The 17,420-nt window shown below is 37.4% G+C and overlaps 1 protein-coding gene across 1 annotated transcript in view; it reads left to right on the top strand.

Moving 5' to 3' along the window:
• The window catches only part of shtn2 (shootin 2), a 36,779-nt gene extending 21,270 nt beyond the window's left edge, over nt 1-15,509 (top strand). The window contains exons 11-17 of the mRNA XM_048184647.1: nt 960-1,137; nt 1,252-1,310; nt 1,480-1,580; nt 1,872-1,901; nt 2,159-2,212; nt 3,127-3,277; nt 15,098-15,509. Coding sequence (XP_048040604.1) covers nt 960-1,137; nt 1,252-1,310; nt 1,480-1,580; nt 1,872-1,901; nt 2,159-2,212; nt 3,127-3,277; nt 15,098-15,246 — 722 coding nt within the window. The 3' untranslated portion in view covers nt 15,247-15,509. The remainder of the gene's footprint in view (nt 1-959; nt 1,138-1,251; nt 1,311-1,479; nt 1,581-1,871; nt 1,902-2,158; nt 2,213-3,126; nt 3,278-15,097) is intronic.
• The last annotated feature ends 1,911 nt before the right edge of the window (nt 15,510-17,420 follow it).

Below are 17,420 nucleotides of genomic sequence, written 5' to 3'. Positions count from 1 at the left end.
GTTAGTTACTTTACTTCATGACCATGTGGTCCTTTGCAGATGTCTGAATGATGTCACATCCTGTCACATGATATTGACCGCATGACTTGATCCAAAATGGTCCCTTTATATTGGTTACTCCGAATGACATCAATGAAATGTATTTTTCCTGACATTCTTTCTCATAACAAAGCAATGACTTCTACACCTAATTTTAATATCATTTTGCACTATGTTGATATATGATGTTATAAAATCATGCCAGAATAAAAAATATATACATTTATTACATTTTAAGATATTTCAATCACAAATGAAATGTATTGGCCTTTTAATGTTAAACTGAATGACCTTTTGACACTTCATATAATTAAAACCTTTTGGATGTCATATCTTTGTTTTTTATTATTATTAAGGCCTTTGGATAAAAAATGACCCGTCACATCATTGACCCATTAATATAGGGACAGACAGATGTGTTAGTGAAACTTCTGTTATGAAGGGATTTATAGGGGATTCTGTTATGTTGCAGTTTTTAATGTTAACTTTGTGGTGAACAGTAGAGCCTGTGATTAGGTCAAGGATGGACTGCATAATTTAAAGACTGCATGCATGCATGCACATGTATAGTGTTCATTTCTTTGCTATTTATATAATTATATAAGTTATAATAAAATTGCAATAGCACATGCAAGTGTGCTATTGCTAGCTAGTAGCTAATTGTAAAAGATTTGAGTTAATGACATTTAAATCAATTGAATGAGTTAGCTTAGTTAACATTTTAGTTATATTGCATTTGGCATGTTTGTGTAGTAAAAATCCAAATATTTAAGTTCCACTAACTTAGTCTTGGAGTTTGTTAACTTCTGCCAACTTATTAGGGTTTACAGTGTTCTATAGTGCTATATTTTGTTGAACAGACTGAATTTTATTTATAAAAAAAATGTATATTTTAATTGAAATGTTTATTTTTAAACTAGTCATGGTGCTTCAGGATAAACTGAGAGAAATAAAGAAAATTCCTTCAATCCAATATGACCAATCGAAAGTGGCGAATGAAAATCCAGCTAGTCCACCATCACTGCCGTCACCTCCTCTTCCACCTCCTCCACCACCTCCACCTCCTCCACCACCTCCTCCATCTTCAGCTGTCACTGAGTGAGTCTTCAATACCTTTTGATATTGAGATATTCCAAACATAAAAATATGTTACAGCATATACAACATAAATGCTTCAAAATATTATTAATGGCAAATCAATTGTATATTTAGCCCGCTGAAGGCCTTGAGGAATAGAAAAAAGGGTGGAGACAGCACCACTCAAACTGCGAGTAAGACAATCATACCTTATGTTCAACTATGTGATTCCAGATAGAAAGATGCAAAATCATCATGGCAGACAGGAAGAAACAATAGAGTAATTTAGAAGTTGATGTTGAATCAAGGAAAGAAAACCCTGCTCTTCCATCCTCAATGAATACTGTGTTGATTTTCTCACAGAACCCGCAATTACGGAGGACATGAAGTCCAGAGCTGTGGATGAAATGATGGAAAGAATCAAGAAAGGCATTGTTCTTAAACCTATTCTCAAACCACCACAGGTGGGTCTGTCACAGTTGAATTATAACATGTTTTGCTGAAATAAATTGTGTGGAGCAAGGCATCATCTGTATGACAATAATCAAACGTGTGAAGGAAATGAAACCGTATGAGAATGTGCACAACAAATATACAGTAGGGCAATCATTTCAATTATATACTAAAATAGACCTTTTTTTTAAAAATAATATGCCTTAAATATTGTGCTTGATTGTGCCAGTGCCAATGGAGACCTTTAATTTTGATAGAAGTACAAACTGAAATATTTGACATTTGGTTTCTCTTCTCTATAGGTTGTAACAGAGGATGAAACTGCATGGAAGGTTAGTGATACTACACTATTTCAGATTGTTTTTCTGCAATTGCACATTATAATGGTCTTTCAGGTCATCCTGCAACGTACAGTGCCCTTGAGAACTATTGAATTTTAAAGAATGAAGAGGTTTCCTATTTTCTCTCTCTGTGAAACTAGTTCATGCCTAACCACTTGCTACATTGCTTGTGAATTATATGTTCACAGTGTAACTGTTCAGAAATGACAAAATATTATTAATCAAAAATATTGACATTTGTATAACAGGAGCAGAGGTCTGAAAACCGGAAGTCAGCTGTGCTGGAATTACAGGGGATGCTGGTAAAATAATATATTTTAAAACCTGAACTACTGTATGATTACAACAGCAACTGTTATTAGTCAGGCTATAGCTGTTTGCAAGGTCAAAAATGAAATATACTAGTGGTTATACATAGTTCATATACTTTCAAATAGGAAAAAAAATCTGGGATTAAACTGACTATTGATTAAAAAGTCCACATACACACATTTGATGCATTAGTTAAAATTTCCATGGTTAATATGATTATTTTCATGTTTATTTTAAAAGAAGTCTCATCAACGCTGCATTTATTTGATCAAAAATACAGTCAAAAATTGTGAAATATTATTACAAATTAAAATAAATGTCTTCTGTTTTAATATAATTCATTTCTATGATGTAAAGCTGAATTTTCAGCATCATTATTCCAGTCTTCAGTGTCACTGCTGATTTGCTGCTCAAAAAACATTTCTTAAAATTATTATCAGTATTAAAAAGAGTTGTGCTGCTCTTTTAATATTTTTGTAGAAACCGTGATGCATTTTTTTTAGGAATGTCAGATGAATAGAAAGTTCAAAACAACATAATTTATTTAAAAAATAAATAAATAAATCTCTACATTATAAATGTCTTTACTGTCACTTTTAATCAATTCTTCATCCTTGCTGAATAAAAGTATTTTTTTTCCTTAAAAAAAATCTTACTGACCCCAACCTTTTGAACTGTACTTGTAACAAACATCATAAGCTAATAAACTATACTGTGATTTATTAAATATTGGTACGTTTAATCATAGTACTGTTTGTATTCATTTTATAAAAGGGTCATGTGTTGGTGATTTTATCACAATTAAGGGAATGCTTGGGACTCCTTAACCACTGTAAAATCACTATCATCACCTCTCATGATGTCTTATTGTATTAATGTAACTTTATTGGCTGGTTCTCCTCAGGTTTCCATGAAGAGGCCTGGCCCTCGAAGGGTGGAATCTAAACGCTTCAGCCGTAATGTTGGGGAGGCAGAGCTTCAGATGGTGCTTCAGAGAAGGAGGCGGGCCATGGGGGACGAAAAAGGGACCCCACCTCCTCCAACTAAACCCAAAGGTACCGTCTCTTCCTTTACTCTATCACAGACCTGAACAGCTTAATTTAAAGGGTTAGTGTTAGGTTTTTGCTCCTAATTCGTGCCTCATCCCAGACCTCTTATTTGGCAATTGAATGAGCAATCACTCAGCGCTGAGGGAGAATATAGTCTCATTTTATTGATAAGAAAAGAGAGAATATATAGAAAGAGTACAAGGGGTGTAGTATAGTTTCAGCCAATGAGAAAGAGAATACATCATATAGATCATGGTATAGGAATGTGATACATATAGAAAAACAAGTCTAAATATGGTCATCTATTGGTCAGGTACCCATGAGGTCCCTTAGCATCCCAAGGACCTTCTCCTAAGCAGGGACCATTCCCTGTTTCACATTTACTCCTAGTAGAGCCTTATATGGAAATGGTTCTGGTACATAGAAAACCATATGTTTGAAACATAGTATACAACTTTGACAGAGGAAAAAAAAAGGAGCCTCAGTCCACATACTTTCAATGCTGAGACCAACATAAAATCTATCAATTGCCCCTTTTGGCAATAAAATTGCCACACCCAAGTCTCAGCATTACTTTTTTCATATCCAAATATAATCACTTTCTTTACTTTCAAAATCATAACATTCTTCAGCAAACATTTCCTTCATTTTCCTTCAAAATTATTAACATTTAACAGGTCTATTCATCAAAGCATATTGAGAGGATACAAAGTTGTTCATGGCACGATTAATCAAAGCTCTAATAAATGGAATGATACAACAGATAATAAATGCCATAATTAATAGGATCACACCTATAGGAATTAAAGCAGATACAAGCATTTGTTGCCATCCTGTGAGCCATGCTAAGAACCCACTTTGATTATCAGTAACTTCTCGTTCTTGTAATTCTTGAGCAATTCTAGTCATATTTTTTAAACCCTCTGAAATTAAATGACCATCTGCATCATTTTCAGGGATATAAGTACAACAAGAAGTACCAACAATAACACAAACTCCTCCTCCTGCCGCAGTTAACTGATCTAAGACCAGCCTATTTTGCAGGGCAGTTAAACGGAGCCCTCGGAGTTCCTGTTGAACACCAGCCAATGTGTCTCTTGTAGTATTGATAAATGAAATTAGCTCATATCTTGTAACCTCAACTTCAATTTGAAGACTAGAGACACCTATTCCTGGAAACACTGCTTCAAAGAATCTTTCAGTACCAGTCCAGAGTCGATGTTGCTTTGGTACTGGATTATCTCTACTCAAACTACTAGTTGAACTGCGGCTAGAGAGGGAGCGTTTCTTTTTCTGTTTTTGTTTTGTCATAACGTGAGGTTTGTGTGGTCTAATAACCATGGAATATTCTTCCAAAGTTACTAGAGCACATCTTCCACTCCAATCTTCTGGAAGAGTAGTGTAGACTCTATGTCCACACAGCCAAAACCAATCTTTTACAGCTCTAGTTCCCCGTGAAGCAGGAGCATAACTGTAGCAATTTTGACCTGGCACAAGTGCACAATATTTAGAACACACATCTTGAATAAAAGGATTAGCCCATCCATAAGCAATCATAGTAGATATAGGATGTGGTGTTCCTTTAGAACACTCAGTCATATTAGCTTTTGGATAATGCAAAATACACCTCATACAACAAGACATATTTTCTATCTCACAATGATGGTATGTTCGATTACATTTACTTTTAGGAATTACCCCCAGTCTCACTGTTCCAGTTTCTCTTTCCATACATAACAGTGAGTCTGGAATAGAGCCAATGGTTGTCACTTTAGCATGTACTTGCGTTGCAAGCATCATTATTCTACTTTTTCCACAACTCCATATTGCACTTCTATTTGGAGCCATCATTCCAGTAATGCTAACAAAAATAGGGCATTCTAATTCTTCTTCTGTCCTTGGTGATTTAACCTCTACATGTGGTCCAGAAGCACTATGTGGCATTTTGGTGCAAACATAACAGTCACCTGTTTTTCCTTCAGATTTGGCAGTGTAGTTGGCTAATCTCCACCACATATTAGCTGCAAAGGCATGTGGTTCTTCTTCATAATGTACCCAAGTTTCATTACCAGTGCTAACAGCAGCTTGTATGTGAATAAACACATTTGTCAGCACAACCAGGTAAAATGTCAATTTAGCAATCATGGCTAGAGAGCTTCAATGATAATTATTGCTGGTTTTAGATCTCTAGCAATCTCTTTCTTCTTCTCCTCGTTGAACGTCTTGGTTCACCTTCCTTCGGATCTTTCCTTGGCTCACTGGCTTCCTTCTCCTCATTGACCAGAACGTTCCCCTGGGATGGAGCTGCTTTCAGTCGACTGGCATGGATCCACTGCGGCTGGAAGTCAGTCAGCACTCCTGTTCTCGTCACAGCAATCACCGTGGCGGGCCCCAGATGTTTTGGCTCACCCAGTTTTGTGGGCTTCAGACACTTTATCAGCACCTGTTGTCCTGGAACGAAAGGATGAGTGGGTTTTTCTGCAGGAAGAGGGAGAGAGAGAGACACATCACCATTGATGCTATTCAAAGTTTTAATTAGGGAATCCACATAATCCGTGATGATCACCTCCGTGTCACCTGTGGAAAAATTGCCAGCGCGACCTCTGACCCATGGGGTTGGGAAAGGTCTACCCATAAGGATTTCAAACGGAGACATCTTTGTTGTTGCTGATGGTGACATTCTAATTTCTGTCAATACGGCAGGCAGCAGATCAACCCAATTTCTGCCTGTATCAAGACACGCTTTATTAAGACGATCTTTGATAACCCTATTCATGTTCTCAACTTGTCCACTAGATGGAGCATGAAATGGGATATGTAATCTCCAGGTAATATTAAGCTCCTTGGCTAACAACTGCGTGACTTTGGAAGTGAACGGTGTTCCATTATCACTATCGATAACCATTGGTATACCAAAACGCGGTATAATGTCCTTAGCCAGAACTTTAACTACCGTCTGTGCATTTTCTTTTCCACACGGAAAAGCTTCAGGCCATTTAGAAAATCTGTCAACAATCACAAGCAAATATTTATTATTTCCGCAAGGAGGCATATGCGTAAAATCAATTTGCAAGTGTTGGAATGGTAGCTCAGGATGTGGTAAAGCGTCATGTTTAGTTGCCTTGTGCTTGTTAGTTTGAGCACACACCAGACAAGCATCCAATATCAACAGAGTATTTCTTTGAATATTTGCTATGCAATAAGATCGATTCAACATTTGTATCACTTTCTTTTTTGACACATGTGATACACCATGATAATGTCTACATAGCATAACAATCGCAGATGCAGGTAATGCAAGTCTACCTTGTTTGTCTCTCAAGAGTCCAACTTGATCTGGTTTTACTTCATTGTCTGACCAGTAAGTCAAATCAGCTTGCGTAGGGTTAGCTTGTAATATTTTAATGTCCAAATCATTAGTCAATAATGAATTCATCATAGGCACATCTGTGCCCCTTTCGCTTACATGTGGACTTAACATTACTTCTTTAGCAGCCCATTTCGCTACTTCATCTACAAATCTATTTCCTTTGGCTTCATCTGTTTCTCCTGACGTATGTCCTGCTACTTTAATAACAGCGAGTTTTGATGGTTGTTGTGCTGCATTAATGAGCTCCGCTACAATGCTATGGTGAGCAATTGGCTTTCCATCTGAGGTTTTAAAATTTCTTTCTTCCCACAATTTAGCAAAATCATGTACTATGCTATACGCATATTTAGAGTCAGTGTATATATTAACACACTGATCTTTTGCCAATTGACAAGCTCTCGTTAAAGCAATTAATTCTGCAACTTGCGCTGACTTATATGGCAAAGAGTATGCCTCAATTACACGATCAGGTAATTCAACAATAGCATACCCACACAAGTATACATTATCATTTGGCTTGAAACAGGATCCATCAATATACCAATTCTTCCCCTCCTCCAGGACAGATGCAGAAACATCTGGCCTGCAGGCAGTCGAAATCTGGATTCTGTCCAGGCACTCGTGGTCATCACTCTCAAATTCACCTTGCGTCAGCAACCTGTGCAAATGTACAGTAGGGCCATGAATAACAGAAGTTGGCTTCAAAATCAAATTAGCAGTAGCTAATAATATAGCCTCATAGCCAGAGCGGCGTTGAGCAGTCATATGTTGAGTAGAAATATTACTCATAATGACTCCTACCTGATGAGAGGTATGCACTATCAATTTATGTGATAACACAATTTTTTCAGCATCTTGCACCATGATCGCCGTGGCAGCCACTGCACGCAAACAAGCAGGAAGTCCCCTGGCTACTGAATCAAGAGTTTTAGACAAATAAGCTATGGGACGAAAAGTACCCCCATGTTCCTGGGCCAGGATTGCGGCGGCTGTACCCCCACTTTCATGCACGTATAAGTGAAAGTCTTGAGAGTAATTTGGGAGGCCGAGTGCAGGAGGTTTCATGAGGGAGGATTTCAAATGTCTGAATGCTTGATCCATCTCAGCTGTCCATGTAATGTCCTCTGTGTCCCCCAGAGTAGCAGTTCGTAGGATTTTATCATACATGGAACAGTTGGGCACCCATATTCGGCAATAATTAACCAGTCCCAGGAAGCTTTGCATCTGCTTCCGTGTCGATGGGTGCTTGAAAGTAGCAATAGCTTTCACTCTGTCAGCAGATAATTGCACTTTGCCCTGTGACAGTTCATGTCCAAGGTACTCGACCCTCCTCTGTACCCACTGTAGTTTCTCTCTTGATGCTTTGAAACCAGCCTCTGCCAAAATATTGCAGACAATTTTAGAGGCAGCAGCACACATGTCCTCAGTTGCACCAGTGATGAGGATGTCATCTGCATATTGAAGCAGACAGGTGTTTGGAGGAAGTTTGGCATTTTTCAGCGTTGCGTGCACTACAGCAGAGAAAACAGCCGGAGAATCCCTGAACCCTTGTGGGAGTCTTGTCCACGTTAATTGTGAATTTTCCAAGGTAAAAGCAAACAATGGCTGTGTTTGGCGATCAACAGGAATGCTGAAGAAAGCACTGGAAATATCCAGAACTGTAAAAAATGAATGTTCAGAAGGAATAGAATTAATTATAGTTTGCACATCAGGTACAATAGGAGACAATGGTGTTACTAACTCATTAACTTTTCTCAAATCTTGAGTTAAACGCCAAGAACCATTTGCTTTCTTAATTGGATTAATTGGTGTATTATAAGGTGAATGAGTGTGCACCAGGATGCCTTGAGCCAGTAATTTATCAATAACAGGAAGAATACCCTCCACCTTTTCTTTTGAGAGGGGGTACTGTTTCTGATACACAGAATTGTCTGTTATTAGCTTAGCAACATAGGGCTGGACATCAATGAATCCTGCGTCATCCTTATGGGCCGCCCACAACTTGGGGTTGACGCCCTCAATTTCCTGTTTGAGCTCAGTTGCAGAATCATCCTCAAGGAGAGCATTTCCTGTATCAACAGTGAGAGAAAAGGCTGCAGGAAAAATAAGTTGTAGAGAGTCAGCATTAAAATTAAGTTGAATACCTAATTTATGTAAGAGATCGCGTCCCAGAAGAGAAAATGGTGAACTCGGTATTATCGCAAAAGCATGCATTTTAAACAATGATGGGATATCATTAGAAGTAACTGGAAATGTTGGTGTCATTTCACATCTCACAGGTACACCATTGATTCCCACAGAGTTTACATGTTTTCCTGTAATCGAGCCCTCATAGACAAGAGAGGATAACGATGACATCGACGCCCCCGTATCTATGAGAAAAACATAGGGTTTATGGTCAACATTTAATTCAATAAATGGCAAAACAGTTGACACATTCGGATAACTCAAAGAAATCAAGTGAAAAATTATCAGAAGAGGGCTCAGTCGAACTCAGTCATTGTTGCCAGGAAATGGGATACACTGGATTTTGTCTGTCAGTCTTTGCAGAAGGGAGCGCAAGTGGGGGCTTTTGCTTCAAGCCACCACCAGAGCCCTTCCTCTTCTGCTTTTCTGACCTCTGCCTCAAATCCCAAGCCTTTTTCCTACAGTCACGTTCCAGATGTCCTGGCTTGCCACAATAAAAACAGCGTCTCACATTTCCAAATTGTTGTGGACGAGGATTCACAGCAGCATTCACTTGAAGCATTGCAGGAGTTTTGCCCCTGGAGACATCAAAAGCTCCAGCAGAGGAAAGCTCACGCAAGCGTCGTCCTAATTCATCAACAGAAATGGTAGTAATATTCGGAGTTGTTATACGAATTAACTGCGCAGTGTCTTTGTTCATATTATTTAGGAACGTATTTAAGAACAATGGACAATTTTGTTCAATAGGAATCGCAGATTCCTCAACCCATGCATGTTTAAATCTGTTAAAGAATGCAACAGGGCTTTCACCAGTTCTCTGTTTGGTATTGGCTGCATGCGAGATGTCTTGTTTAGCAGAAGACACTTTTAACAAAAAAGCAGTCAATTGCTTGAAAAAATCTTTAAGTTTACCTGAGCTGGCCCAAATCCAATCACCTGTTTCGTCCTCGTCTTCCTCCGAATCAGTAATTAGAAGCACTCGTGAAGGTTTAGACAAATCAAGGGGCTTCGAATCTCCAGCTTTCTGAGATACAACACGACGAACAGGCGGTGTATCGTAGATGGGGTTTAAATAATAAACTTCTTCAATCATTTCCTCCTCTGTGATTTCCGCAGGCAGTGTTTTAGTCAAAATAAAACGATAATCTCGTCCCGTCAATTGACTGTAGGCAGTTAACCGTTGCAGCACTGCCACAAATTGATGTGGTGACTTAGCCGGATCAGGAAGATCTTTGCAAATAGCCACTGCCTCCGTAACACTCAGAGGAGTAATTTTGTAACCATCTGGAAGCTGTACAAACGGAAAAACTTCAGTTGTGGACGGCAACTGCGGATACAATCGATTGGTCAAGGGCTTTGGAATTTCAGCAGAAACAACACATTCATATGGGGGAAGAGACGCATCAGGTTTCAACTGAGACTGAGAGAGAGAGCTGTCTTGTTTTTTCAACTCTGGACCCTTATCCCAATAAGTTTTCATCTTCATCCAAACTTTATACGCATCTTTCATATAATCAATTGGCCATCCTGGGTCACCCCAAGAACCAAAGATCATATCTTTTGCACCACGCATATCTTCATCTTTAAAAGAACCATCGCGGGGAAACGGATCTAATTGTATTTTCCCTTCTGACCATCCCGCGAGATTAGAGAGATAGGGTTCTGTGAAAAACGCTTTATTATTGCGATTCATGAAATCCCTCGGGGTTTCCCCCATCAACGGTCGACTAATCGTTTCACCCATTTAAAACAGCCAACAAAGATCTCTCCTTTGCTTAAAGAAAAGCCTTACAATTTCAGACAAAATACAAATTAAAGTCTGCAGCTTTATATTAACTTTTTAGTATTTTTAGCAAAAAGAAAAATTTTAAATTCAGTATTATTCATTCAACTGCCAACAAGGACCTGAGGATATCATCATGAAATGGACTAAGAGAGAGAGAAAAATTTTCAACTCAAACTCATCTATTCCCTTCCCACGTATATAATCCGTGAGGATAACACCAAAAAATGAAAGGGTGATCAATCCTCTTTCACTCTTCCCGCATTTATCTAAATACGAGGATATCCACTTTTAACAAATATGAAAAAAGTGCGGCACAAAAATACAAGGATCAATTTCTCAACAGACAGTAAGATGCACTTAAGCATTTTATTTCTTACCTGTCTGGAGAAATCCCGACGAGCCCCCAAATTGTTAGGTTTTTGCTCCTAATTCGTGCCTCATCCCAGACCTCTTATTTGGCAATTGAATGAGCAATCACTCAGCGCTGAGGGAGAATATAGTCTCATTTTATTGATAAGAAAAGAGAGAATATATAGAAAGAGTACAAGGGGTGTAGTATAGTTTCAGCCAATGAGAAAGAGAATACATCATATAGATCATGGTATAGGAATGTGATACATATAGAAAAACAAGTCTAAATATGGTCATCTATTGGTCAGGTACCCATGAGGTCCCTTAGCATCCCAAGGACCTTCTCCTAAGCAGGGACCATTCCCTGTTTCACATTTACTCCTAGTAGAGCCTTATATGGAAATGGTTCTGGTACATAGAAAACCATATGTTTGAAACATAGTATACAACTTTGACAGAGGAAAAAAAAAAAGGAGCCTCAGTCCACATACTTTCAATGCTGAGACCAACATAAAATCTATCAGTTAGTTCACCCAAAAATGAAAATTCTGTCATTAATTACTCATCCTCATGTCGTTCCAAACCAGTAAGACCTTCGTTCATCTTCAGAACACAAATTAAGATATTTTTGGTGCTCACATGTACAGCATTGGCCAATACTGAGCCGGCATTCGGACGTAAACACGGAAGCGCTGCATTGCGTTCACTGCGTCAACTGCGTAGGAGACTGACAGGGGAGAGTAGAAATTGTTAAATAAAGTTGTTATATTTGTTTTGTTTTTGTGCACAAAAAGTATTCTCGTCGCTTCAAAACATTAAGGTTGAACCACTGTAGTCACAAGACATTTTAATGATGTCTTTAATACTTTTCTCAACCTCAAAAGGTGTAATGACATTGCTGCCTATGTGTGGTTCAGAAACCCTTGGATTTTATCAAAAATATCTTAATTTGTGCTCCGAAGATGAACGAAGGTCTTACGGGTGTGGAACGACATGAGGGCAAGTACTTAAAGACAGAAATTTCATTTTTGGGTGAACTAACCCTTTAAACTGCTAATTCATTTAAATGTACTTGGTCAATCCTACAGTTTACTATTGAAAAAATCAGCACACACAGATGAAAACAGTGAATTCTGAATTTAATTGCAGGTGATCTAATTTTATAAAATGTAAAATGTGTACCTTCAATGCAACATAAGTGTCTTTGGATAAAAGCATCTGGCATAAATGTAAATGTAAATATACAGGTGATTTTTCAGTTAAAGGGATAGTTCACCCAAAAATTTAAATTATCTCATGATTTACTCACACTCAAGCCATCCTAGGTGTATATGACTATCTTTATTCAGACAAACACAATCGGAGTTATATTAAAATATATCCTGGATCTTCCAAGCTTGATAATGTTAGTGAAAGGGCGTGAGATTTTGAAGCCCAAAAAGTGCATCCATCCATCATAAAATAATCCATACTAGATGGTTAATAAATGCCTTCTGAAGTGATGGGTTTTTGTAAGAAAAATATCTATATTTAAAACCTTATAAACTATAATAACTTGCTTCCGGCAGATGGCCGTACTCATCGTTTTACACCAAAAGAGTGACCTCTGACACGACGTGGGATGTAGGAGTATCGTAAGCTTAGACGCCTCATGCGGTTCAAACAAATAGGGCTGAGCAACAAACTCAAGTTCCTCTTCTCTTATATCGAAATCCTCCAACATTTCTCTTTAAAAATTCTTGTTTTATACTTCTAACTCATGACCAGCGTTTTGTTTTACTCTATCCTCTGTGCTTCCGCTTTCATCAATACACCATGCATTGGGTCAGAGGTTACTCTTTCGCCGTAAATGGATGTGTACGGAAGATAGTCTAAAGCTAAAAAATTAACTAGTCTTAATTTCGACATAAAGAGTTCATTAGTAGGCTAAACCTGCAAATGGCACAAGTGTATTCAAGTAAATAAGAAATAAAATATTAAGTCCACATGAAGTGAGGTTTATGCTTAAAACAACTGAAAAATATATTCCAAACTTAAAATACACTCTCTGAAAAAAAGATAATAATGTTTTATGCAATATTGCTTCTCAGGTTATCTTAGAATTTTCAGATATTTTTACTGTATTTTGGGATAAAGATGAAAAAAAAATAGAAGTTTATTAGTATCGTATAGTTTATAAGTAAACTTTAAAAGGGTTTTTGTATCAGAATCAGATTTACTGGTTAAATTGGTTGCACTTCGAAGCAATTATCCTTCACAGTGGTGCTTAAAAGCTGCCTCCTCGTTTATTGATCGGTTATGAATGTTTGTGTGAGCTGCATTATAACACAGCCACCAGGGGCGGAGCCAGACATTGTAAACATTCGGGGCTTAGCCCAAATCTATATTTGTCCAAAGACATTTTAATTTTCTATTAACAGCTTTACTGACACGAAAGGAGCTTTTGTTGTCGTATTCTTGTTTAGAAAATGTACATTATTTGACACTGTAATTTGTAAAACTTTGTTGGATGTACCAGCTCTAGGGGGGTCCGGGGGCATGCCCCCCGGAAGAAAATTTTGTACATTTTAAGGTTAAATGCATCAATCTGGTGCACTCTGGAAACTCAAAATTAAGAGCTTCAACCCATGTACAGTGTGCAAATTGAACAAAGAAACAGCATTGACTTGTACCTGGACATTAAAAAGGGTTCAAACATCTTTTTTACAATACTTGTGTACTCATTTCTTTTTAAAAGATAAATCCTTGAGCTTTTATTTTGATCACCAGATCACCAGCTGATCGCGTGCGCAAATGTGCGAGAGAGAGAAAGCGCTGCCGGTGTATGGTCGGATACTGTAGAAAAGCGGTATTGAACTGCTTAACGTATTTTAATAGAGAGATCTGTTTAGAAAAATTATATTTTGAGAGCACTGTTAAGAAACCGCAAACCTGAAATTCCTGCTCGCTGACTGTCTCGCACTCTTGCGGTTGACTGTGCTAGCTCCTCCCCTACCTGCTGCATATTCAACAGAGAGGAAGAAACGGTGTAGCCCATAGGCTACCGACAGCAAAGAAATGTATTCTATAGACCACTTTGGAGCAGACGTCACAATTACGTCACTTGCAGCTGCGCGCGCATGCTGGTTGCAGAAAAATAGCGGTAGCAATTGAAGGAAAATGTGCAAAATCCACAGAATAAGAGAAAAATGTTTTGTTGTGCCTCTGGATGTTGGAATCGGAATGCAAAAAATATAGCCTTCATTTTTAAAGAAAACCATCGTTGAAAACGTCCTTTGAAGATAAACAGAGACGTTTCACAGCCTGGACTGATGACACCTGCAAGGATTAGTCTACTATTAAAGCAGGAATTTGATGTAAACAGTAAGTCTACATAATATTCACATATGCAGTTCAGAGGACATACATACATAGCAGTTACAGCATGAAATAATTATAATTAAAATAATTTAAACCTATAATATTTTACATAGATAACTTTTAAACATAATAATTTTTATTTCACAATTCTGACTTTTTTTTTTCTTGCATTTGCGTGTTTATTACTCCCAGTTCGGACTTTATAACTCGCAATTTTGAGTTTATTTCACAATTCTGAGGGGGAAAAAGTCAGAATTGCGGGATAAATTGCAATTCAGAAAAGACAGAATAACGAGTATATCTCACAATTCTGTTTTTCTTTGTAAGAAATGTGAGATGTAAACTCAGATTTGCGAGAAATAAAAGTCAGAATTGTGAGATATAAACTCAAAATTAACTTTTTTTATTCTTTTATTTCGTGGCTTCCATAGACTTCTACTGCTCAACTGTCATTTTCTGCAACCAGCTAGGCTCCGCCCACAAAAAACGTCATCGCTGTTTGCAAACACCAAATTGGTCTATAGGCTAGATTATTTTTAAGGTCTATTTTTACAGGCTGTATGCAGTATATGCAAAGCCAAAGCACAATGAAATAAAACAACTTATGATTTCGGGGGTTTGCATAGGCTATTGTCCAGTTTCATATTTGCTCAGTGACTGTCATTACATTCGGGGCTTGACTCAAAACATTCGGGGCTGAAGCCCCGGCAAAATCGGCTGGCGCCGCCCCTGACAGCCACTTAACTAAAACTTTAAGTCAATGTTTCCTCAGATTCACCCGCTGCCGTGCCGGTCTCGAGCTCTTCGCCCTGGGCGGGGGAGAGTGGAAGCGCCCCTGTCCTCCGCAGACTTCAGCAGAACCGCGAGAAGAGAGTCTCTCGCATAAAGGCTTCCGAGTCCATTATATGGGAAGAAAAGTGAGATTTGAGGGGTCTTTTATTCTGACCTTCTGCACTTTTGAGAAACACGATGTTGAACTAAGTATGACTTCAACACCTATTTCCTTCTGTCATATGCCTTTTGGAATTTGTTTAGAGTAAATGTCACATAAATGCTGAATAAAACGTTAACCCTGTTAACTATGGTATGAAAGCAGCCATGGAAAAACCAAGGACCCCTGCATTCAAAAATGAATTATGAAAGAAATAAAAGACATTCTGCACATACTCAGTCTGTCTTTTCTTTGCCCTCGGTCTGTGTTTGCTGTTGTGTTGGACATTTGTTCTTTTGAGGCATGAATTCTTCCATTCACTTGCTTGAATACTTATTAACTTAAAGTATTTGGACCTTTAAACGATTCTTTCATTTTATTGAATCACAGATCAGACAATGACATTTTCAAAGCATTGAAACTCAAAATTACTTTAACATGGCATTGTTTTATATTCATAAAACCAGCATTGCACTCTGGTGTGATTGTGCACCATTCTTGGTGAGTCTGTCGCTCACATTCAGCAATGTTAAAATAATACCAAAGAATCTCATTTGGATTAGAATCAAGGCTACAACTCAATCATTAATAAATATAATGTAGTAAACACTGAAAAAACAAAGACAATTTACTTTATTTAATTTTTCTTTTGCAAATTTTTTGCACTAATATTTTTTAAGTAGCCTACATTTCACATGTGTGGAATTAAGTAAAAACTACAAAGTTAAGTTAATTAACAAAGAGAATAAACTAATTAAACTTAGAGTTTAAAACTTAGAGTCAGATAGAGTTTGAGTAATTCTATTTACTCATTTAAAGTTTACTTTTGCAATACTCTGTATCAAATACATTTTACTCACTCGTTGTTGTTCCTATGTTAAGCAAAAGCCAATCACATGTCTGAATTGATATATGCCTTATTCCTATTGGTTGTTCTATCTGCCAATTAGATATGGGTATTTCGACTATGTGGATGTTACCGTGACGACTGGCGAGCTAGAGCTCATGTTCTGTGTTTAAAATGGAGAGTAAAGTTTCCTGTTAATATAAGTAATGCGTGCGTCCTGATCTGTATCATACAGCATAAACACAACATGGTGTCAGAGTAAACGGATTACATTACAAAGATGGATACAGCTGGAGTTCCGACGCCCACGATGAACTGGGAGGCGACTAACCTGCCCGAAGCATGGCGCAAGTTTCAACAGCACGCAGAGTTGATGTTCAGCGGTCCCCTTAAGAAAAAGGGTGAGGACGAGGAATGTAGTTATCTTCTATCGGTCGGAGAAAACCCTAGTGAAAAAAAAGTATACTTTATTGTATTTTAAATATATTCCCTTTTTCTATAGTACACTGCAAATATACTAACAAAAAATGTACTATCATTAAATATATAAAAAGTATATTAGTATCATATTTTCACAATGCAACTTTTAACACACTTTAAAATAATTGTACTTTAGTATATTTTCTAAAAATATATTTTAGAAAAATATACTTGAAGTGTAAGTTCAGTTTATTTTTTAAAAGTGTATTTATTTGCACTTTATAAAAATATATTTGAGGTATATTTTAACAGTGTGTTGAAAATGATCATTGTAACAATGCACTGAAAGTATATTTAAAAAATACATTATTTAATATCCTGAAGTTGTAGTGTATCTAATGTTAAATTTGAGTATATTTTTAAGTTTATTTCTTCATCCTTGGAATTCATTATATTACTTGTGCTATTTATTTCAGTATGAATGCATTACAAGCCCATTTAGTATATGCAGTGTAGCCTATACAATTTCCAAATATGTGTAAATGTTTATTAAGTTTACACTGGCAGAATCATTTTACAATCGTACACACAAATCTATATTAAACAACACACCAGCAGCACAAGTAATGCGAAAAAAAAATATGTCGAGTGGTTAAACTTATCGGAATTCAAATGTCTCTTCAACTTGGTCTGTGACCAATCAGATTTTGTTGCTCACTGCCTTCAGCCAATCAGAGCTGCTGACGTCACGGTCGTTGTCTGAATCCCCTCGCTCTGTCACTCAGGTGAAGTATAATGTCGCAATGTATAATTTATTTAATAAAACACTGAAAGCGCAATACATCGCTCAATCTTGGGGATTCTGACCAGTTCAATCAAGTGACATCGCAGACTGAT

The sequence above is a fragment of the Megalobrama amblycephala genome, linkage group LG3, assembly GCF_018812025.1.
Source record: "Megalobrama amblycephala isolate DHTTF-2021 linkage group LG3, ASM1881202v1, whole genome shotgun sequence".
NCBI classification, from domain to species: domain Eukaryota; kingdom Metazoa; phylum Chordata; class Actinopteri; order Cypriniformes; family Xenocyprididae; genus Megalobrama; species Megalobrama amblycephala.
Note: the sequence above shows the minus strand (reverse complement) of the source record. Positions and strands in the feature narration are given on the sequence as shown.